Source organism: Culex pipiens, chromosome 3 (assembly GCF_016801865.2).
Source record: "Culex pipiens pallens isolate TS chromosome 3, TS_CPP_V2, whole genome shotgun sequence".
NCBI classification, from domain to species: Eukaryota; Metazoa; Arthropoda; class Insecta; order Diptera; family Culicidae; genus Culex; species Culex pipiens.
In genome coordinates this window covers 106217543-106243382 of record NC_068939.1, presented here as the reverse complement: position 1 = coordinate 106243382, position 25840 = coordinate 106217543, and the positions used below count along the sequence as shown (strand labels likewise).

Sequence of the window (25840 nt, the reverse complement as noted above, 5' to 3'; positions counted from 1 at the left end):
TGGAATTATCTTTATTTTAAACGTACACATTAAAAAAAAACACTGCAAAAACTTACCGACATACAATTGGCTGACGATCGCCGGAGTTTTAACCAAATCTATCATATATTTTTTTACAATGGACAGAATGTGTAATGAACTGACTTCGATCTTAAAATTCGTTAAAAATCAATTTTTAAACTATTTTTTAATCTTCAAAAGGCATTAGAAAGGAAAACCCTTAAGTTTTGGAAAATTGCTGGTTCGGTATTTTGACTTGTTTCGTGTAATTTTGCCGTTTTTTTAAATACTAATTTTTCCAAGGGGTCTATTACCGTGAAGCCCTAAATTTAAAGTCAACATAAATATGATGTAATTCGTATTATGTCCCAAACGAAGCTTTGGCGACTTCAAAGCTAATGGTTATTTCGACGTGATCGTGCTATCTTGTGACACTCACTTTTTGACGTTCCGAGAAAGACGCGTTTGACCTCGAATTAACAAAAAATAGAGCACGTGTAAACAATAACAAACACGTTCTGTTTGGCTAAACATTATGTACATTGTCCCGGAGTTTGGTTGAATTTGGTTGCTGGAGTCCCAATTTGCAAAAAAAATGTTTACAACAGTCATGGGCATGTAAGTGTGTAAAACGCGTTCTGACTAAAATCCCTTTGGCCAGCTGTCGCACTTTCCGCAATTTGCAGGGTTGGTCAAAATAGCACGATCAGATCGAAACTTCCTTCATATGAAGAGTGAGAATAATGTACGGAGTTTTTCCGGTATTTGTTTAATATTTCAGTATTCAAATCCATTTTTTGGATCTGTGAACTGCCGTTCTACGCATAATTTTCCCATGTTCAATAAAGGGCAACTGAGAAAAACGCGATTGAAAATTTTCGATCGATTTCTGTGTTTCTACGCATAATTGTCTCGTAGGTCCCTATTCGCCCTATATGTCCCTAATCACCCCGGTTACATTTTATCACCCTTATTTGTAACCTCTTGCAGGTAAACATGTAAACAAGATAAGATGCTTCGTAAAACTCATGATTTCGTGATAGAAAATACTTGGTGGGACAACTATGCGTAGAAGTTCAACGATGGGACAAACAGACTTGGTGTTGTTTTCAATGATTTTCAGAACAAAGTACTAGATTTTATGTGTTTTTCTGAAAGTATATGTAAAACTAAACTTAAAAACTAACTTAATCCACCTATGTGGTTGGTGCCTTCCTCACTCTTTTCCAACAATGGGTGATATGTGATCAGGCCTGCAAAAAGTTTCCAACCCAGCGTACACATGAGGCAAACCAAAATGTCAGCTCACTGCTAGCATGGGACTGCAAGCCTACTGTGTCTATTCAACCACTGCCGCCTGACTTGTGCCGGTCGGCTGCTGGTGAATGAGAGACGTGCAAAAATGAGCTACACTCACTCAACTCGTGTCATTTGACTGACTCGTAAAATCCTCTTTAAACACTATTTTGACTATTTTCAAACAATTGAATTGTTGTAGACTGTGCAAAACACTTAAAACAACCATAACTTATATTCAAAATTACATTTCCACGCATAAATACGAACTTTTTGTGTAAAAACTTGTTTCTTAATGTGTGTAAGTGCAACGTCCAATGAGCGTTGGTCGACTACTGCCTCGCATTGCAGCTGCTCAATGAGCTAGGGCACTCACGACTGCGCCGGGTTTGTTTATGTCACGGTTTTGCGGTTCAGTGAATGGATCTCAAAAAATCGTGTCAGCGTCGCCGATTTTCGCGTCATGACCCCTGACATTTTCAGCACTGTATGTGATATGATGGGTTTAGACACAAATTTCGTCTGATTTCGTTAAGTTCCGGAATACAAAAAAACACACATATCACTCAAGGGCTCATAAGTGGCATCTTAAGTGGTCATAGCTTGAGACAGGGTTGCTAGATCTTCAATGTTTTAGACTCGTTGGAAAGGTCTTTCGATTACCTTACCAACGATGGGTCGGATGATGGATCCGGGCATAGTTTACATACATTTAAGTGAGATCCGGCTACAAAAAAAGTACATAAATATCACTTAAGTGGTCAGAACTCGAGACAGGGTTGCCAGATCATCAATGTTTTAGACTCGTTGAAAAGGTCTTTCGATTACCTTATCAACGATGAATCGAATGATGGATCCGGACATTGTTTACATACATTTAAGTGAGATCCTGCTACAAAAAAGTACATAAATATCATTTAAGTGGTTAGAACTCGAGACAGGGTTGCCAGATCTTCAATGTTTTAGACTCGTTGGAAAGGTATTTCGATTACCTTACCAACGATGGGTCGGATGATGGATCCGGACATTGTTTACATACATTTAAGTGAGATCCGGCTACAAAAAAAGTAAATAAATGTCACTTAAGTGGTCATAGCTCGAGACAGGGTTTCCAGATCGTCAATGTTACTCGTTGGAAAGGTCTTTCGATTACCTTACCAACGATGGGTCGGATGATGGATCCGGACATTGTTTACATACATTTAAGTGAGATCCGGCTACAAAAAAGTACATAAATATCACTTAAGTGGTTAGAACTCGAGACAGGGTTGCCAGATCTTCAATGTTTTAGACTCGTTGGAAAGGTCTTTCGATTACCTTACCAACGATGGGTCGGATGATGGATCCGGACGTTGTTTACATACATTTAAGTGAGATCCGGCTACAAAAAAAAGTACATAATTATCACTTAAGTGGTCAGAACTCGAGACAGGGTTGCCAGATCATCAATGTTTTAGACTCGTTGAAAAGGTCTTTCAATTACCTAACTAACGATGTATAACATGATGATGTTTGGTTCAGTTTACTGCCATTTATTCAACTTCTGAAAATATGCGAAAACACATTTTATACATAACTTTTGAACTACTTATCGAAACTTCAAACAATTCAATAGCACCGTATGGGACCCTAAACCAAGTCGAATGCGACTGGTTTGGTCAAAATCGGTTCAGCCAGTGCTGAGAAAACTGCGTGACATTATTGGTCACATACACACACACATACACACACATACACACACACATACACACACACATACACACACACATACACACAGACATTTGTTCAGTTTTCGATTCTGAGTCGATATGTATACATCAAGGTGGGTTTTCGAGCTTTAAATAAAAAGTTCAATTTTAGAGCAGGATTATAGCCTTACCTCAGTGAGGAAGGCAAAATGATAAAAAGTCAGAATCGTCCAAAAATGACATGGGACAATTATGCGTAGAACGGCAGTGAAGGTCTAAAGGTGAGGCATTGAAAACTGGCCCAAAATTGACTAGATGTCACGATCACGACGATTTAATATACAAAATGTTAAAACAGTACAGACCACGGAGGAAAAGACAATATTCGAAAAATTTGGACGGTAGAGAGTTAATAGAATACGGAAAGTAATCGTCTGAAAAGAAAGTGAGTTCAGGATACAATTGCACTTTTTTTAATTTTGTGAAATGGGAAACTTAAACTAATAGTTCAAACTTTACGTACAAATTTATACAGCATCCAAACCTAGTATTGCACGGCATAACTCACACACAAAATGGCAATACAACAAAAGCAAAATAAATTAACGATCTCTAATGAATATAAATCAGATGAACATTTATCTGTTCTACTGTGCACACGGAGAAAAAAGAGTTCCCAAAATCGTGAACAAGCGTTCATGAAATTCAGAACCACGAACAAAGTGTTCAAATTCCATGGTACGATTTTGAAAAACGTACCATGAAATTTGAACACTTTGTTCGTGGTTCCCAATTTCACGAACGCTTGTTCACGATTTTGAGAACTCTTTTTTCTCCGTGCACACACTTAAGCCACAGCCACGGCCAGTGCTTAAGCTAAGCACAAGGTCAATCCTGAGACTCACTCAGTTTTTCCGCAGATCACCCTACTTGTACTCCGTTTTGCTTTGCTGTCTGCTCAGATTTTCTATGAGTAATCATAATAATAATAGTAAATATTTGTACAGAACCAGACACCCTAAAGCCGCGCTTTCCGCCGCCGCAGCGCGAGAAGGAAACGCACATGGCTCTCATGTTATCTCACGTATAAACATTTTTGCTCTTTTGCAACGCAACCGGCTCTATAGACGCAAAATCAGATGATGCGAAGCATACGTGAAGAAGAATCCGGAGGACATCGAAAATCGCACTTTCCGCTGCAGGTTGACTTCTCACACGAGGAGGGTTCTAAAAATACGTACCTGCGTTATTTATTTTAATTTTAAATTTAAACTCTCTACGTGTAAATGAGCCACTCGCAATTTACTGCGGGCTTGGGAAGAACCGTGTGTTTGCGAAAAAAAATGTGTCAAACAACGTTTTATGAGAGCGAAATTTATCATCAGTATTTTTTTTCGCTTGACCGGTTACTACGTATTAAAATGTAAAAAAGCATCGAAGAAAAAGCCGGGTATTTGGCCGTTAAAGTGCAAACATTCATATATCATTGGCGTTACAGTTTTTGGATGAATAAGAACTCTCTCACACAACGATGTAGATAGTATCGAGTACCCATTAATAAAACCTCATCGTTCAACAGGGTTCGTCATCATCCACCGTTGAGAAGAGATGAGGCAAAATGTTCAACGTTTATGAGGATCCCAGCAGTATCTTATTATCTCGCAGCTGGAACCGAAACACGTTGCCGTTAATTCAATTTTTACGATCATTCATCAATCAAACCTGGTGGAGTGGATCTGCACGACTGACTCGTTCCAGATTTTGTTTTATGGCCAGCGCATGCAAATACAGCAAACATGACACTTTTTTAACAGCTCACTCCCCTTATTGCCCTTGCAAACATGTTTCGCGTGGTTGGTTCCGTTACGTTATCAAAATTTGTCGAAAATTTTACACATCATCATCATGATCGCCGAGTTTCCACACAGGAGCCAAGTTCAGGTGAAAAGTTGAGGAGGACAGAAAGGAAAACAAAGCGATTAATTAATCAAGCACAGTTTTACACCACTGAGGTTTTGTTGTGACCTCTGCTGTCATTTAGAGAATGCGATCATTTATCAAATTTTGGGAATTGGCGTTCAATCAAATGGTTTGAATATCTTGAAGACACGTGTGTGATATGTGTGCTCTTTGATTTTTTGAAAGATTAATCGTAAATTACTGGACCAAGAAACAGTTATGCCATCACATTTTTTTTTGTTTCAGTTCAATCTCCCTAAACATTTTTGAACAAACAAATGACAGGTTTATTTTTAGAATTTCAAAGAATGCCGAAAAAGTAAGGCTAGACTACTGAATAAAATATTTTGAGTTATTTCAGAGCTTTTGGTATAGCATGGCCACTCACCCTTTCCTCCCGAAGATTACATTAAATGTGATCCGGTGTGCGATAAACAAAACAGAGCAGGGCTGGCCGCTTTATTTTTGAAATACATTTTCGGGTATTTTCAAGTGTACGGTCGTCGATACCGTCGATACCCACAACAAAAGTGTATAAATTAGTATTCAAAAATCAGGTTGTTTAGAGCCTTGAAAGAAAATTTTGTTGCACTTTGAGTTCAAAACACTGATAAAAAAAATTGTTCAAATCATGTTGTAATAAATCACTTTTTTGCAGCGTTGAGTATGAGAAAAATTGCTTTCCAATTTCAGATAGCCCTGAGTTTTGACTTTTTAATCAATAATAATTTTAAATGCTGTTGAAATATCCAAATTTGGATGCCCCTTGAGCATTCCAGCACCAGCAGTAGGTTCAGTGTTCTCCCCATAAAAGTCACGTTTCGTTGGAGCAGTTTCCAGGTTAAGCAGAAAATGAAGTGCGATGTTAAACAGCGTCAAGGTTTATTTTCGTTGTTACTCCCCATGTTTTGCCTTATTCCGGCGGTGTTCCACACTTCAGTTCGCAGAAACTCCGCTGAACTTCTCACCTACCGCCTAGCCAGCGCGAATTTGCATCCTGCGGTGTTCAATACTATAAACAGATATTTTCACTATTAACAAGATCCACAAAAAGGCCGGCCCATGAAGTCCATCGAAAGTGACAACGACGGGGCTGCATATTTAAATTCAAGTGCTGAGTACAAGTGCCTTTCATTTAGCCGACGACGACACCTTCCAACACATCGTCTCTAGTGTGACACTCACGAACAATCCGTGTTCATTGGCGGGCAGCAGCACGTTCAACCCTTCTTCGTTCCGCGATAGCTGTCCGGAACGGCCGCCACTAGACAGACAGCCGTTGAAATGGAAGCTGCTTGTTCCTTATACTTTGTTTTCTCTCAAAACACTCTCTTGAATACTATACGCTTCCTGTATGCATTGATTAATTCATTTCGTTTCACTCTATGCTGGTGAAACATTCAGTGTCAATTACAGTTCATTTGCAGGTAAATAATTGTCAACCAGTCACAACTTTGAACGGTCATTTACGTCGCTGATGAACGGCGATTGAGGAGATGGACACTTCACCCGAACCAACACGTGAATACAGTAATTATAGAAAATTGCGAATCATTATTGTGCAACTAATTAAAACTGGATGCGTTGTGCAAAGCACAGTGTCATGTTTGGGATGATTTAAGTTTTAGAGATCTCTAAAAGTTTAATTTGAAAAATATTAAATATTACAAATACCTAGCACAATTATTTTAAGTTTTGATTGATGTTTTTTAATTAATCATAATAAAATTTGCTTAGGTCATACAATCAATACGAACATTTGTTCTTAAGAAATAAATTTTGCAAGGGTGTTTGAAAAGGTTTTGTGTAGGTTTTAAGGAGGAACAAATTTTAAGATAACGAAACGAATTTTTAGGGATAACTGATTACTAAACAATTTTTTACTAAAATTTAAAAAAGAAATACGGTTGTTCTTTACTTTTTCTCGTTTCACTGTAGGATTTTGTATGGAATAGTTAGCTGAAACTGTAGTTTTTCATCTCTGTGATTGAATTGAGATTTCAATTGGGACATTCCCGTTATCACAACAATTAGTAGAATCATCATGCGTCCATGCAATCACTAGCTCGGCATGCGTGAGCATCATCTGCTGATCAATCAAGCTGAAAACATGTTCCATATACGTAATGTTTACGACCGTAGGACAACACGACACCGTTTTACTGCGGACATCCCCTTGATCGAGCCATGCAAAACGGCAAAAAAGCTGCCTCACAGACTCGCGAGAGGAAAGCCACTCTGCCCTGGGGGGAAAGGCCGATATTTGTTTTACCACTTTGTTCGCCATTTCTCCTGCCCATCTGGATTTGGATCGTTCGCACGATGTAAATCACCTCCGCCTGAAGATATAGGTAGAATCTATTTTTATGTTGTTGCTTTTTTTTCCTTTCTCAGACGCTTAATGTACCCACCGAGCAGGGTATTATTTAAGCACTGCAAGAAAATAAATAAAACTAAAAATGTTTCGAACAAATGTTCCAAGGCAGTTGGTTGCCCTGTCTAGCGAATCCAGAAATACTGGAAAGTACACCATTGATCTAGTTGTGATGCTTCTGAAGATCAATTGATGTGAATGCAGTTTGAGAAGAAAGTTGTGCCCTCTCCCTAATAACGGAAAGCTATTTTCTGCGATAACATCAAAACAGATTCATACTTCGTTTTCAAGGCATTAGGCGGCCTCTTTGCGTGAATCTTCAGAATTCCTCGTTGATGAAGTAAGTGAACACGTGTTGGTTGTTACGGATCACCGACGGAACCAAAGGTCTCCATTTACAACCGGAGAAGCATGTGGCGAACGGCCATAGAAAGTGATGCTAGATAGTTCACAGCTAAAATATTGCCTCCGGAGGTCAAAGTTATGTTTCCTTTGTGCGGTTGTTTCAGCAAAGAAACCATTTAACGCTAAAGATTGTTTTGGTGCAGAACTGTTTGACTGAAATAACTATTATTTCAATGTCTATTGAATCAAATTCCCAAATCGTATTGTTTTGCCTAAAGCTAGCTGAAATTTCAAGACCATTCTTATACCCTAACAAGAGTTGCTTATCTATTCAACAAGTTTCTTAGTAAATCCTTTCAAATTGTGTTTTCGGATTTGCAAAACACGTAGCAAACTCGATTCTTTTTAGTCGTATTGATCCAACTCGACAGAGCATTGAAAATGTATGACTTGTGATGATCAAGATCAAGTGATCAAATTGGTTTTTAATGAACTGAACAAAGATTTGTGTTGGAATTCCGAAAAACACTCTTTGAATTGGATGTCTTTAGTGAAACGTATGTATTCCCGCTTCAAACTTCAAAACAATATCGAAGAGTATTAATTTTATTACTTCTCGATGCAAGTAGGGTAGAGTAGTCATCAATGAGACACGGGGAACAATTAAAAATTGCTCTCACAAGGAATGAGCTGGGCTACAATATCCTTTCATTAGGTTTGACCAAAATTTAGAATATACCCAGAATCAAGGACTGTGTCATTGTTCCCCACTCATTTCAGCCCATGGATAACAATGAGACACTTTGATTTTTCTTCATTAAACTTCTCAAAATCTATATAAATCTTTCAAAACATGAATTGAAAATGATTGTTGGCATATTTATTGAGTTTTAACTCTATTTAACCAAAAATATAAAGTTATTTGGTATACTAAGTAAAATAAAAATGTACTAAGTTAAACAGTAAAAATGTGTAATTTTGGAAGGCTGGAAGGCTTGGAAGATGTAAAAAGTGAAAACATATTTTCTATTGAAATAAAAAGTTATTTCGAATGTTTAAATATCTACGTTTTGACTACTTAGGAGGAAATATTTTTTGTAATGGGAATAGACCAATCATCATCCGAGGAGATAACATTGAACTTTGCCTTGTAAGCACCTCAATCTGATATTAGACACACTGTGTGCGACACTATGTAAAACAAGATGATATAGGTATCCCTGCGTGAAAGACAGCCGTTTGCATTGCTCGTGCACGTTGCGTTTCCCCAGAAGTGTGCGGTTGTGTGCAAGTGTGTGTATCCATTAGGGTGTTGTAAAATTGCCTTATTTTGCGAACATGCATTGGGCTAGTGATTTTCCCTTGGCGCATTGCCCTTGAATCAAAACTACAAATGGGATTTAATTCCCTCAACTTTTCAGAAATCTCACTTAATAAATTTATTGGAAACTATTTCGATTTTTTTTAATATCAGATTCAGACCAGATTCCTGCGATACTTGGTAAATACAAAATATTATCGAGCCCTTTGCTTACACGTCTCTGATAGCATAAATGGGAAATATTCTCCAAAAGTGATATTTGTGAAATCTTGACTTTCTACGGATCAAATTCAATTTAAAATCAATGTTGATAGACCAAGTCATAACTACATAACATAATTCCTACAATTTTACACATTAAAAGTAAATGTTGTAACACCCTAGTGTACATCTTTCCGAACTGCTGAGTTGCCAGCACTCTAATATAATCAGCAGAGCATGTTTTTTCACTTTTCTTCACTGCTCCCCGTGCTGCCGTTGCAATGTAACCCAATCCGTGTCCCACCGGTCGGTTTGTAAAGCAAATAAATAAACTCCAAGTGATATATTTGGATGTAATCATATCTCCTCGCTTGAAAGTGCAATCTGCAGGTTGAATGAAAAAAAACAACGTATTTGCATCAGAGCTAAAGCCCTACGCGCACTCTATCTTTTTCGCCTTTCAGATACATCTTCTTTAATGTACGCATAAAAAAGTCATTCCGCCACTTGACATGTACAAATTAAGAGACGTTTAATTAATTCCCGACCATTGTGAATCAATCAAAGTTCTTATCTGCGCAGCGCGTACGCGCAGCTTAACTTGAAGTGTGTTTTGCTCGTTTTAATGGTTTGGCCAGCCAGAGCGTAGTTAAGCCGAGGTGCAAGATTTCACACTCTACCTTCACAGCTAACTACCCATGATATCTTTCTCCCTCAACCTCCAGTACTTTAGTGTAGTAGTTGTTCGCGCCGCGACTCTGGCATCTGTTCACCCAGGTTATGTCAGCTTCGCGGTGCCGCGGAAACTGACGAGGGCAGATTCGCCTGCAATATCTGCCAGGAATGTTAATCCTTTTATTTTCAAATCACAACTGCACCACACCTACTGCCTTGCGGTGTGTTTACTGTACCACTTTACTACGTACTTAATTTGCTTTTTGCGTGCCAGAACGTTTTGGTACTTGGGTTATTTATAAATTGTTTAGCAAATAGCACTTCAGTCTTTTACATATTATTGCAATTGAGATATCAATTTTGACTAATTCACTGTACTTTCAATGATCTTTCAATGATTCAATGATGCATTGGATAAAAAACGTTAAAGGTTCCTAATTTTACCCAAGTTGTTTAACGCAATCGCTATCACGACGAGTCGCATCATTATAATTTTCTTATGATTGAAAACTAAACAATATTAAAATAACTGAACAAAGATGAATTTAGTTTAGAAGAAGAAAACAATGTACCGTAAACCAGGGTGACATTGATAGGTTGACGATTTAGTTTTCACAATACGAATAAAATTCAAAGGCGGCTCTAAAAATCAGGGGGCAAAAAATATTGTTTTTCAAAACACTTAAAAATTTGAATGGAAATTGGAGTGCAATCAGCTTAGATCAATTTAATATGCATTGCCCTACGGTTAGAATAATTTTTAGAACGTTAGGGTTTATTAAAAAATCTATTAAATTTTTGAAAATTTCGATGTACAGTACCGTTTTCTTCGAATCTTAATTCTTTTGAAAACTAATGATTGCAAACAACGAAACCAGTTTAAAATGCATTTTTAAACACTTTTTTCATCAGATGTTGAGACTATGACTCTAACTCTAGCTTGTTATTTTATTAATTTTGCTGGTTGAATAATATTTGAGAAATAAAATGAAATCCTATCAATGTCACCCCGGTTTCCGGTATGAAACTTTAGAATAACAATAAGGTAGCATGCGTGTAACTATGATTATTTGATTCGTTGTTTCTGGTAGGCATTTGTGTGAGAGAGGAAAATTCAAATTCAAAAAATGATACAAATCACCCTAACATACGGCATTGCACAACTAATTCGCCGGCCTGCGGCGAATAAGTCATGCAAATCAGTTCGTTTGGCGTCCCTTCCCTAAGAAGCAAATCCAGTGAAGTGGTTTTGAAACACAGTGAAAGTGCGGTGACTTATTGTTGCAATTAGCATTATACGGAGTCCTTCGTGTGAGCTAAACGCTGCCGCCGCCAAGTCTCACTTTCAGACAGCGAGAAATCAGCGAAACTCCAAAACTCTCAAATCCAACTATTCAAACAGGCCCGCAAACGAGATCGCGCTATAGTGCCAAGAAGGTAGGGCAGCATTAAGTGAATCGGGGTACCTCTAGCATGCAAACTAATCTCGTTAATTTTATTAAAGGGCTCTGGAATCATAATTCAATCTTTTTATGCACATTCCGTTCTCGCTCTCGAGTTCAATTTCTGCCACCATCGCGGTGACGGGTCGTACGGGGGTCGTCCATTCATTCTGCAACCACGAAATCACATTACTCGCATTGTGCTGTCTTCGACGAACTGGTGGCGTGTTGTATGGTCAGCCCTTCATTATTTGCAACGTATGCAGTTGACACGTTTGTCTACCACGTTTTGTTTCTATTAACTGCTCACATTCGCAAATTTGCTATGCGGTAGTGGCTTGTTTAGCAAATTTATGGACGCGAACGAAAAGTTTTGTGGCGCACGATGACAAATTGACACTGTGCTTACTGCACGCAACGCAAGTATGGGTCGGTTTGAAAGTTTGCTAAAAATAGTCAACTCAAAACTTATCGAATTAAAACAACCTTGCATTAAGTAATATAAGCATTCGGTAACAAAAACATTAAATAAAATTTGTACCAGCTTAAATATGATTCAAAATCGATACGTTAAATCAGAAATATTTTTAAAATGAGTAAAAAAAAGCCAGATTCTAAATGCTTTGACTATACATGAATTTAGTTAGTTTTTCCGTCCAGATTGCCAAACAAATTAGGTGCATTATAATTTAATTTTGGTCAATTTGTGTAGAGCGTCTAATTTCCCGAGCTGAACAAACTTAGTAGCAAACATTTTAAAACAGTCAAAGCAAAAAAATAAACATCAAATATCGAATGTTACTAATTCACACTATGTTTTAAAAAGCAAATAAATTTTCTATGAAATTAGGAAATATTTTTTTAAATTGTTTAGTTTGGAATAAATTAATTGATTTAATGATGTTCTGAAACATGCAGTTGGATTAAAGTTTCTTTAATATTCAGAAAATTCGAGTTGAAATGTTTTATTGGCACGTATCAAATTTGTTGAACAACAGTTAACTCTAATATGTTTTCATATCATAACATGAAAGATGACAATAGAAAGAACCGTCAGCAGGGAGGAAATTTGACCATATAAATTTCTATAAAATTACAAGCCTTACCCGACAAACTTCGTTCTGCCTTTTTTTTCGTTTGTTGACGTTTTTAACTTTTTTGCTTATTCAGCCTCCTGTGATCAAAATTTGATTTTACGTATTTTTTCCCATACAATCTGCAGATTTTCCGGAATCGGTTCCAGAGTGGCCAAAGTTGTTACTTTTTGACGTAAGAACCTTCCTTGGACTTATACGAACCCAACGCAACAAAGAGCACCTCGATCCGACATTCCGTGTTGAATTGATTCGCGTTCGAACAAAACCGTCGAAATTTTTTATATATATAGATATGGCCCAATGTCACCCTGCTTACGGTAGCCAAAATTATCACATATAAACTGCCGCTCTAATCATATCCGTCCCATATATAAAAACAGCAAGCCGAGAAAACGCGTGTCAAAGTTGTACCGCCCATAAGGCTACGTGTTAGAATTTCACGAAAAAGTGGATTTTCTCCGCCTTTCTAGAACAAAGTACAGTACTTGTTCGGTAACTGGGCTGAGAACATAGCCCAGTCACCGAATGCTGTTCGCTAACAGGGCTGAACGAAAAATAACGAGGGGACCACCGATGCATAATATTTTCCTGATGAATTATAAAAATAAAAGTTAATGACATTTATTTACAATGCTTACATTTCAAATTTCTTCAATTGTAACCCTGGGGACATTTCGGTTTGTTTTGGTTTTTTGACGTTTGTCTGCTTTTTAACTGTGCTATGGTTCAGTTATCGAGTGCCCAGTTAAAAAGCAGCCCAGTTAAACAACGCCCAGTTACCGAACAACTACTGTACTACATTTTATTGGTTTTTCTGATAGCTCACGTGATTTTGAACCAAACTTCATCATTACTTCAAAATTGACGAAATTACATATGGGACGGACTAGCTTCGAGCGGCAGTAAAGCAAGTAGAAATTTTCTTTGAAGTTTTTGACAGTAGGCTCTGAAGAAGGTAAGGGCGTGGGAACCTTTTTCAAACATGCGAACTACAAATCTTCACATATTATTACAATTATCCAACTTAAAAAAAAAACGCTAAATATCGATGATCTTATGAACTTACAAACTTCGTATAAAGTTATGCCCTAAATTCAAATCTTGTAAAAAAAACCTAAAAAAAAATAAAAAAAAACATAAACATTATACAATGTATTCTAAATTTGGGAACAGTATCTAACTCCAGCGTGCCTTTAATGTTGCCATATCAGCACTTTGACGTTCAATTACAGCTCATAAAAGGTGTTTTCAACTGAAATCGATTAATAAATAGCTCAATAGGAAGTGAGCAAGCAAGTTTATATCAACAGTTTCATAAAATATGTTGTTTCAATAATGCAAAACAGCAAATTGGATGGTATTAGGTGCGAGTGCTTAACCTGCCAAACATACGAGAATATCCCATACTTTACACCCGATTTATTAAAGAAAGAACTCTCCACTAAGTACATATTTTCTACGTGAAAGTTTGCTCTCGTTTAGTCAAACTCTTTTTCAAAAAGCTTCGAAAAACTTTACATGAAATTATAACGGGCGATATGATGTGTCGAGATTGGGAGCAGAGTTCGAAGTTGGTTAGTTTCCGCTTGTCAGGCAGAGCAAGCCAGTCACCAACGACCCATCTGATTAAACCGTTAAAGTGCGCGAAGAGTCACCTAAACATTTTATGAGCCTATAAAAGTTGATGAGATGAATTGTGCTTCTAAATGTGTTGAAGCTTGTAGCTTATAACGAGTAAAGGCGTATCGAAGTCTTTTTTTTGGTAAGAGTTGAGATGCATTTTTTTATTGATCTGCGCGACCAGAAGAAAGTTAAATTTGTTATTATATGATATAAATTGACCATAGAGCAACACAAAATATGGTCACAAGCAAAATACCATGCCAATTAGTCAAAGATTTGCAATATTGTGAAAACTACCGATCTCGAACCCTCAAACGATGTGATCAATTTAGAAAAAAACACGCGGAACGACGCCACATGTAACCTTCGTGTAAAACAGCACGCTGGGCTTTGCGCAAGTCAACCAAAGACTTATAATCATCTCTTTATCTCTCTGCCATGAGAGTGTATGCAAATTTACAGTAGGTGTGTGTGTGTGTGTGCGCGCTGATTTAGACTTTAATGTCTTTCTTCCATTTATAGATTTTACTTTATTGTCAAATCTATAGGAACGGAAAATAAATTAAGCCAATAAATTGTGCTCCGATCTGTGCTCTTTCGCGTTACCTGGTCGGCTGGAAGGACTTGGCCTTTAACGGTTGCTCACCGCTTCACGCAGCGTATCGCGGCTTACCAGAGCTGAGCATTTACAGCAGATATATACTAGACTTTGCCATGGAATAAGAGCAGTGTTTGGTATACTTAGACGTTATGATGGAAATATCAATTTAATCAGTTAACAAATTTATGACTATCATAATGTTTATTCTATTCTCTAAAATTTTCTCTAAATGTTTATTCTATTCTCTAAAATTTTCTCTAAATTTTAGCGATACTAAACATCAAAAATTTTATAAAAATCAAAAGATTTTTAAATCAACCTAACATACTTGAAATGATTCTAAACGCAGGTGAAAGCATTTTAAATCGATTTCAGCTGATTGCACTTAAATTATTTCTATTGAAATTTTTGAAGTTTTTTCAAAAAAATATTTTATTTGCCGCTGATTTTTCGGGCCAACTTTAAAGGGGGGAGGCCTTATGTGCGGTTTATTTCACATAATCAGTGTTATAAATGAGTGATGGAAAAAAATCATGTTATGATTCCTGCACCAAAATATCAGAGAGTATTGTGACCGCCAGTATAGCATGTGAGTTTTCTTCCTTTTCTCTCTTCGCGTCCACGCGAACATACCACTGATTCTTTTGTTCTCTTAGAAAACGGCAATGGGAGAACAAAAAGGGGAATTTGGAACCTACCACAAATTACGTCACGATGAATGTTTTCGTTGGCGATACTGGTTTTGTGACGGGTTTAGTGGAAAAAAAAGTTGAGAGCGTGAGGAAGAGACCGGCAATTTTTGGTGTTGAAAATAACAGGACGGAAAATGGCCGGGTTTATTAGGGGCATGAGTTTTGAGGCATGATAATTGTGGAAGCTGAGAACTGTGAGTTTCATATTTTTACAAACTTAAACACAATAAATTAGCAGTATTCCAGCAACTTTATTTTGTATTAAAAAAAACTTAACGAACTCAATTGAAAAATAATTACATAGAATGCCTGAAACTAAAAAAAGTCAGTCATTCGAGAGGCTTGCCAAGTACGGTGCAGTTTAGCGGTTGTAATAAAATATAAATAAATAGAACTGGCAATAAAATCTGCAAATAAAATAAACATCCCATCACGAGAAGCATGTCGGCTAACCGAAGGATAAAAAGCAGAGCATCTGATTGGCACAAAAGGGAACAAAAAGATCAGAAACATGTCTTTCATTATAGAAAAAAAGCGAAGTGCACGAACAGAACAACTTCTGCGGTATGCAAAACGGTTCCATGGCTGTTATAGTGACATGAGGGTATGAGGTCCAATTATGAGACAAAGTTTTTTTTAATTCTAATTGCTATTCAATGAATCGTCACCGTTATGCTGTCTTGACCCCCACTTCATATGAGTTTGTTCAGACTTACGTCATGACAGCACGATGGCGATCAAATAGAACTGAGACGACTTTATGTCACACCACCCTACCGACGTAATAAGCTCTGATTTTATCTGAATGATTTTCGCTCAGCATGACCAGATTAGGCATGGCTCTGGATCACAGCCGTTGCGGTGCCTCGTAAGAAGAAGATAGAAGACGGGAAAATTTACATCTTTGGAAACATAACGGCAGGTGTACTTATCCAATTAGAGTGATAGCATTTTAAGCACTATTGGCACTTTCTGGATAGGGTCACAATCGATTGCTTGTAAATCATGTTTTATAACACTTTACTAAACAATAGTTTGGGGTGGTTTGGGTGCCTTCTCTCGTTTTAAAATTTATAAAATTCAAATTTGTTTAAATACTTCAATACTCACTCTCATAGGACAATTTCACAAAGTTATTATTTGTTAATTACATCGAAAGTAAATTAGATTCAACCTAATCAGCACTGATAGCAAGGTTTTATTTAGAAACCAGTTCTAACTGGCTACACTATATGTGCGACTTAAATGTATGCTAATTTAATATTGGTGTGTGTTTGTGGGATGATGAACAAAAATACATCAACCGCAAAACCAGTTTTCTTTATTGTTATTATTTTTTAACATCATCTCTTCATGCGCTTTGCCTGTCGATGTTCCAGTTTTTTTTTTGCGCTCGTCACAGAACTATTCCCATGTTTCCATCAGCGATGTTGACTGATATCGAGCATTTTTTTACGTTTTTGATTTCCATTTTGGCAGATTATGACGCGCGCAGCTTTCCGATTGATATCGTACAAGTTTGCCAGAATTTGATCATGCTTTGCTTGTCATTCAGTGAGTGAAACTCGATCCCCAAAGGTTGTGTGAAACTGTTGACTACGCAAATCAATGTCAATGTTTCTCTCTCTCTCTCTCTCTCTCTGGGTTTACACTTTGCCAAACCATCCATTCGGCTTTCCATTCTTGCTTTTGTGATTTTATTTGCTCAATGAAAGTGTATACCGGTATCTTTTTGCTACCAAGCAAGTTGTTCTACGTCTATGATATTAAATTGTTAGATTTATATTTTTGATGTTAGAGTAATATTTCCTTCCTATTTTTTCATTTGGTTTTGTTTGCTACTACAGTGAAATTTCTTTTTACGCGGTGGCGTTACGCTTTTTAATTCGACGATTTCTCTGGAACGACGAAATTTTTTTGCAATCTTTTAAAAGCAGTTTGTAGGTTTTGTTCAGATCTACAAAACGTTTTTTGAAGCATGCAAAAATATTTTATGGTTTAAGAGAAATCGACGAAATAAAACGCGTAACGCCACCGCGTAAAAAAAGGTTTCATTGTATTTTTTTGTATTGATGAGCACCTGTTTGATACAGAGAAACCTCTTTTTACGCGATGCGTTACGTTTTTCTAATTTGTCGATTTCTCTAAAACGACGCAACATGTTTGCAATCTTTTAAAAGCAATTTGTAGGTTTTGTTCAGATCTACAAAACGCTTTTTGAAGCTTTCAAAAAGATTGTATGGTTTTAGAGAAATCGACAAAATAGAAAGCGTAACTCCACCGCGTAAAAAGAGGTTTCTCTGTATTTATTTTGAGCATAAAATAACAGCGACCAATAAAATTTCTCTTTTTCTTCTCCAAAGTTTGTTTGTTTCTTTCCTTTCTACTACATATTGCAAATTATAATAGAAAAATGCCAAATTTCAAAGAATGTTTCAAATGCTTAACCTGAGTAAGCAGCTGTTTCGTGATTTGTAGTAAAATTAATCAAAATCTTAAACATACGCTTCTAACCCTACCATTAAACAAACCTAAAAACCATAAATCATAATTCAAAATGTAAACAACCACACAGCATAATTTGTTGTTTGCGCGGCCTAGCCACCTTGGCATCATGCTTCTTTGCCCCATGGTATGTTCTGTCCGATTTGGCCAGCCTCCCAACGTGAAACTGTCATTAAACTGTCGGCCTTGCTTTAGCAGGTTCATTTTTCAATTACCGCACTAAAATAGCCCGACTAGGCAACTTAGTATATGTAGAAGGAGCAAAAAGTACGAGATCTTCTGATTGCTTCTCAAGGCAAAATCGTTGGCGAACTTTTCAGTTGTTGAATTTTACAAATAAATGAATACGACTAAAATTGACTAAATGCACTCACCAACGAACAACATGAGATTGTCTGCCGGTTTTCCGAGCGGTGCAGTGCGTTGTCTGATCTGCGTTAGGATGATAAGAGATTTGTTTGGACAATACACAGGTTAGGTTCTATGATGCTATACAAAAATCGTTCTCAGAAATTACATTCAAGAAAAATTAAAATGTTCGATCTCAAAATTTGTAAATTTTCATTTAAAACGTAACACCCTATTTTAAACCATGTCAGACAAGAGATCCGGTCTGTCTAACAAAATGAAGCTCACGGCATGTATCTGTAACGAGACAGATACCTTAAATCCATCTTCAATGTTTAGTCAACTGAAATAACTCCCCAGAGAGTTGACTGAGGATATTATATTTTTATCAATTCACTTCCATAGTCTGTTGTTGAGCAGAAAAATGAATGTATCAAATTACAAGCATGATTGCAATACAATCACAAAGTGAAAACCTGTTTAGCTTGATTGATCAGAATCTTGCTTAGAACTCACAAAAATATAAAAATTTTATAAAAAAGGACTTTTTCTTCAGAACGATACCTTGCTTAAAATGAGCAGTTTAATTGTTGTGCATTTTTTCTCTATCTTTACAGCACGAATTCGACGAGTGGAATTTGTGAGATCGCAACCTGGGAAGATGCGTTGGAAATATGACCAACCAATTTGATCCACACGAAGTGGCACGCGATATGCGAGCGGCCCTACCGCCGCCACCGCCGTCGAGTAACTGCCAGAAATTCACCGAAGGAGCACAACAACGATGGAACAGGTTCGAATCAAGGAAAACACAAGTTCTTACGTTTTTGAGGTGCAAATAATACAAAACTTCAGGGGATAAAACAAACAATTAACAATTCAATAAAATTTACAATTTTAATTGTAATTGTAATTTTATTGAAACGATATCCTGTTAGTTTACACTGTATATCAGGGCAAGGAGGTAATCTGGATCTGAATTAAACTTTAGGAGCGAATTGAAAAGCATGTGCAAAACTTAAAGCGCTTGACATTTTTCTTTTCAGTATTTAAAAGTTTTTCATACGTGCATTTTGTTTATTAATAAAATATTGATTAAAAACATCGCATTTTTTATGCTCAAATTTGTAATTGATTTCAAGAAAAAATGTGTAAAGAATTATACTTTTAGCTTGGGTTTTGGGGTAATTTCTACAAATTCTAGAAATCTGGTTAATTTGGTTTCGGATACTTTTTATAAATGGTCAATTATTGTATAATTTACACATTCCGGCGTTTCAACGTCACGAGATTTTTCACTTTTTCGTAATATGTCTCAAAACCGTTCCAAAACTTAAATGTTTTCACAGATTCGGATTGGAAATTGAATTTTCTACAAGTAGTGACTATAGAAAGCACATTTTATGTAGAACTTTTCATTTGCCATGACATTGCAACGGGGTTAGAAATAGCGAAATGTTGACCCTTTTTAGATTATTATAAATTAATAGCTCATGTTTTAGTTATGATCAACATTTGTCACTGTTTATCTAGCCACCTCCTCACCAAACATTATTTTATAATCAAGTGGCAAACACAGTTATTCAGCGATCTAGCCTATTTGCAAATTTTAAACTTTAAAGTTCTCTAAAACTGCACGGAGAGACCGGCCGGGGCAAATCTAAGAAAATCTTGGTTAATTTAACTAAAAGTATGGGTTAATTTTTTACACAGCTTATTTTCAACAATCGATTGTTGATTTTGTTAACCCAAAATTGCTGACCACCAGTTACTAAAATTAACTAAAAAAATAGTTGGAATTGCAATTTTTGTTGGTTAAATGGCCGAAAAAAATTCTAGCAGTCGACCGCTACAATATTTTTTTCAGAAAATTAACTAAAAATTTCTTGTTTTCAGCTGAAATATTGTGGAATATTCTGTTAAAAACTGGCTGGGACATATTTTTCAACTATTTTTCAACAATTTTTTTTCGTTGTATCAACCGAAATATTTTTGCATGCAGCAAATTATTAGTGGTTTATAACAAATCATTTCTTAATTAGACATAATTTATGTAAGTGTTAATATATATTTTCTTTAATTATCTAACGATATAGGCTGGGCCGAATTTCTAGCTATATTTCAACTAATGTCTTACTTGAATACACAAAATATTCGTACATGTAGTCAATAATTAGCTGTTGTTAGCAATACTTTTATTGAATTTGCAGTAAATTTTATAATAATGCCTCAGAAATTAATGCGTGTAAGTGTTTTTATTTTTGCATTTATTCTGCCTAAAAATTTAACGTTTTGTACTAATTTGTTTTTTTTTTTGCAATAAGTTGTTAAATTACTGTTAAAAAGCATCAACACACTCTCGTGAATTCCTTAAAAATAGATCCCGAGCAAAATTTTCACCAAGTTTTAAGCTTATATTTTTATTATGTTGTATAAAATAAAGTGTTGTATTCACTTACCATCACTGTGAAATCATCCGATAAGTCATCATCATCTACAACGGTCTCAGGACACAGAATTTCCACCAAAGTGAACCTTTTGCTGCAAATAGACATTTGGAATGTATTAGTAATTTAATACAAAATTCTTAACTTCGGCTATAAACTGAAAAAAGGAACGTAAATAAATGTAATTATAATGAGAAAAGAAGAAATATCAATAATGCTACTTACCAAGCTTGCATTAATTTAACAATTACTTTTGGCAACACACTTTCACTGCATTTGATTCAATTTATTCAACGTACTCCGATTCCTGAAAAAAATATTTTGAGTTTAACTTACCAGTTTATTGAGCAGTCGTATTGCAACAAAACTTTCAAAATAGTTATTGTCTTCTTTTATATATTTTATATATTTTTTGATATTTTACTTCATCTCTATTTTTATGTTGTCATGTGTACGCATTTCTATGTATTTTATAATTGATGATTCTGAAAAAAAATAATCGTTCATTAAGATTTTATCCGTCATAAGCGTGAAGCTTTTAAATGATTCAGTTTTCTAATAAGAAACACATTAGATAAATTATTGTGCAAAAGTAAACCCATACTTACTTGGATTAACCAACATTTTGTTAAATTTGCCCGGGCTGCTCTATCCGTGAAGAGTTGGCCCGCATCTCCCTTCTGCTGCCCTCTCTTTCCATCAAACATTCTTATAACGTGTTCAACTCACTTGCATTAGAGGTCCTCATGGCGAAGGTCGTCCTCTTGCTCTTCATAGTTTATTACCTGCAAAGAAATCATCAACAAACCTACTCACCAATTCCACCTCCCCAGTTGCGACACTTTGATTTGCCATTTCAACATTAGCCAAATAGTGTAATTTTCACCTTTCCCATCCTCTCACTTCACAATTAACAACACAAACTCAACAAATCGACCGCTCTCGTTCGGATCCTGACTTCAAATGACAGACGTAAACAAACCCAAGTTCATCTTTTAAATATTCAACCAATTGTTAATTATATTCAACCAAAATAATTCTTGATTTTTCTAAAACCAAAGCTAACAGTCGAGCACGTTCATTCGAGTTCGGGAAATCTGTTAGCTTTTTGCCTTTAGCATTTTCAACAAACAGGTTATTAAATTAATACTGAATTTTGGTTAATTTAACTGAAAATTGGCAGTGACAAGTACGTTTTTGTCAAAATTTACGAAAATAAAATCAACATTTTAATTGTTAAAATTTCTGGGCACAGTCTCTCCGTGTGCTGTCCCTATTCAGACTGTATTCTCAATTCGCTCCATTTATTGTGTTTTAGAGTCCATCTTTTTCTCATCAATTTGGATGATTGGGAAGTGAGATGTTCCTTTTTTCATAGATTTGTTTTTATCTGTACTTGACAACCCTACTTGTGGCATACCTCAGATAATTTGTCCTAATTGCATTGGTTCAATAATCTTAGTTGCAAGGTATATTTCCCGGCGTTCCTTTTAGAAGGTGTTATCTGCTTAGGAAACCCGAAGTACATAGTAGATCACAATATATAAGTGCTTTAGTTTTTATGGTTGAGATTTTTTAAATATTTGTCTAGATTTTTTTTTTCGTTTTGTAGCATAAAACTCCCAATTATACAGTAACGCAGATTACCCCTCTGGAAAAGTATCCTCTCATTCAGAGTATTGCATACACTCAAGGCGCATTTCGCGCGAAAAATTCAAAAAGCTTTTCATCTCGTTTTTCTTTCCTCGCAGGGCAATACCAGAGGCGGACTACATCCAACTGGGCACGTTGCGCTACGGCGTACGCCTGTCCAATCCGAATCTGCTCAACCTGGGCGCACCGCCGAACGCCGCCCACGAAGTGAATGGTGGAAGCAACGGCGTCAAACAGCACTCCCAGACGCCGCCAACCGGAAGCACAGTGCCGCCGAGTGTGGGAGGAGGCGCCAGCAGCAGCGGCAATAGTAGTAACAGCGTTGGCTCGAACAAAAGTTGCTGCTGCATCGGTTCCGGCGGAGAGATTGAGATGCCCTGGAACAGCAGCTACGCAAGAACTCGCTTACCTGTGCCAAATAGTTTGTGTAAGTTTTGCGCGCTTTTCCGAGTTGTAGAAGGTGGAAAAATAAAACATTCAGTTTGGTACTAACATCGGAAAAACAAACTTGTGCATCTGTGTATTGGTGATATATTTCGGTAGTATTTTTTTTGGGGGATACTATACCCACATGTTCACACTCTCGTGGGTGAGAGAAAATAAAGAAAATTAGGTGAATGTTCCGAGCCGAGAGTAGAGTAGCTGAGTGGAAAATCATTCGCCAGGCGGTTGCGCGGTCAGTACGCGCACAGCAAAACACTCAAGAACAGGGTGTTTCGTTACGGGTTGAATTAGGATTCGTGAGAGTTAGACAAGATTAATAGGTTTAATGCAATTGCTAATGTGGACTTGCTGTGTACAAGCTTAGTTGCAGTGGAATAATTTATAGTCTAATTTGCTTCTTCTTGTTGGGTAAGGAATCAAAATCCATTTTGGCAGAGTAGGTGAACGATGAATGAAATTTTCACATCCCCTTTGGTAAAACTAACACCAATATACCTTTACCTTCCACACTGCTCACAAGCACGCAACGATGAAAATTCAAATTTTCGTTCTCTATCTTTCCAGCTAAGAATAGAAAATCGTCGCCCTCAACATCGGCATCATCATCGTCTTCTTCGTCATCCGCGCATCAGCGACTGCATCAAGCTCAGATCTCGATCGGTCCACAACAAGGAATCAGAGGAAAGTTACAGTACAATAACGGATTACCAGCGTCGTCGATTCCCCCAGCAAACAAGCGTACTAATAACAACAGTACTGGTAGTACTGCAAGTGTAGATAAACAGAATACCAATCGCGAGACCTCGCCAGCATCCACCACAACTGTTTGTTGTTACAGTAACAACTTTGGCAGTGCTTCCAACAAAAATGCTAAGAATAATAATCTAGTTAAAGTGAGCAACAAGTACTCGGATAGCAAAAGACTGAAAATAGTGAATAATAAGGGCGAGTACAAGGGTACGACAGCACAGGAAGATAATGACCGTCGAACTACGAGTGCAAATCGGAATGGTAACTCGCGAAATCTGAACGAAAAATGGTCGGGTAGTTTCGAGTATGGCGCCGCCGTCAGCAACGCACAGGAGCAGCGAAACTTTTCATCGTTGGTCTGCAGCAGTCGGAAAGATGCTCACAGGGGCAGCGTCGAAGGCGTCGTGAAGCAAAACGATGGTGATGATTTAAATTTAAACTTCAGAGACGCACAGCAGTCAAAAGAGCCGCGTTTAAAAGATGTGAACATAAATAATTTCAAGAGAAAGAATATTTCGTCCGATGTGTATTTTGGACCAAATTCAAGTGTAGGTCGTACGAGAAATAATAACGAGAATAATATTAGGAATAATACCACCACCGGCGTGGCTGGTGATATTTGTACGGACGAGTTGTCCTCATCGCCGTCGTTGTCGCCTAGGTCACCATCACCGCTGCCATTACCACCACCATCAGTAGTGGAACCGTGGTTGTTTGATGAGTGTGTGCGGCAAACACCACCAATTACGCCAGCTTCACCACATTTGAGTGCACTTAGTCAGAACAACAACACTCAGCGTGACACGGGCCCACCATCGACTGATTTTCCACCAAAGAACTCATTGCAACGGCCGTTCAGTGATCCAGAAAGCGCCGGACTGTACTACGAGGATCGCAACGGTAACTCGGAACAACGAAAATGTTCGCTACCAGTCATCAGCCGTACCGCAAGTATCGACAAGTCGCAACTCCAACGGAAGTTTTCCGCTGACAATTCCCGCGTGAAAAGCAACCCTCCGCCAGATGGTGCGATAATTTGCCATTTTACACCGAAACTACAGTCCACCGATCGAACTGACGCACAAACCCGCTTGCAGTCCTTGAGCAGGTATTGTGCGAAGAATTTGGATCCCAAACCAGGCCCAAACATCGCGGAAGAAGCTGCTCTGGAAGATTTCATTTTCATCGACTCGTCGGACATTTCAACGACTAGCGAAGATATTATAACTGTGATCAACGAGGAAGATTATCACGATTTTCATAAGTTTCCATCAGTACCGAAAATTGAATGTGCCTTGGTGGAAAACTTGTACCAGAGTGTTTGTGATAGTCGCCGAATACCCAACAGTTGCTCGTCCGACGAGCTCAGCAGTGTGTGTAGTGGCAGTGAGTCGGCACCAACGTTAGCAGCAGCCGGGTCCGGCGATGATGCAAAACGAAATTTTAATACGATCAAGTACAAACAGCACGATGTAGTGAAGATTCCTTCATGCTATGACGGAAATCAAACCAATCGCAGTGCAACTCCAACCAATAGTGAACAGCAGTATGTAACCGCCAGTGATAGTAACAACAATAACCGACGCACTAGAAGTGCGGGCGAAGAGCTTAAATATAATTCATCTAATAATAGCCACGGGAATAAGGACGTATCAGGTGGTGAAACGAAGACGATCTCAAACAACCGAAACTCGACACAGCTGAAATTCAACAATCTATCGCCGGACAATTCCTCGAGCAGTTTGAATTGTTTTGGAAAAAGCCAGCTGTATGCGAAATCATCAACGGAAAAGTTGGTATGTAGAGTGTGTCTTATGTAAGACATATTGACCATTCGTTAGGGAATCTTACAATCAGAGTAACACAAACAAAACTTTAAAAGAGATGTTGATTTTTTTTAAGGTTCAAGGTTAATCCACTTTGCTAATGATAGAAAAAAAATATACTTTGATAACTTGCCTCATCAATTTAGCTCAAATAGTGTTGAGGTTATTCATGAATGAAGGCGCGATCTCGAATATTTTGATAAAAATGATGCCCAGATCAATCATGCGACCTATTGTTGGATAATCGCCTTTCCAATGAGTCCAAAAGATTGAAGATCTAACTATCCTTTCAAATGTTACAAGCATATGAAGGTGCAAGTTTTCAATTTATTTTCTTTGAATATTTTCAAGAGTACATTATAAATTGAAACCCTATTTTATAAAATTTGAACCGCTTCGCAGAAACCTGGATCGGCTATTTTGACCCGAAATCCGGTAGTTCTGATAAAAAAATTTAATGTTTGAATATTTTTCATACTTCAATTCACCAGAACGTACCCCTGCTCTAATTCTTTGAACTAAGCCTGAGAAAAAAAAATCAGCAATGCAAAAA

General features: G+C 37.2%; 1 protein-coding gene across 1 annotated transcript in view; it reads left to right on the top strand.

Moving 5' to 3' along the window:
• Positions 1–25840, top strand: part of LOC120421153 (uncharacterized) — a 64819-nt gene that overhangs the window by 9499 nt on the left and 29480 nt on the right. Inside the window, exons 2-4 of the mRNA XM_039584347.2 lie at positions 18785–18960; positions 22366–22694; positions 23276–25257. Of these exons, the coding sequence (XP_039440281.1) occupies positions 18842–18960; positions 22366–22694; positions 23276–25257 (2430 nt within the window). The 5' untranslated portion in view covers positions 18785–18841. The remainder of the gene's footprint in view (positions 1–18784; positions 18961–22365; positions 22695–23275; positions 25258–25840) is intronic.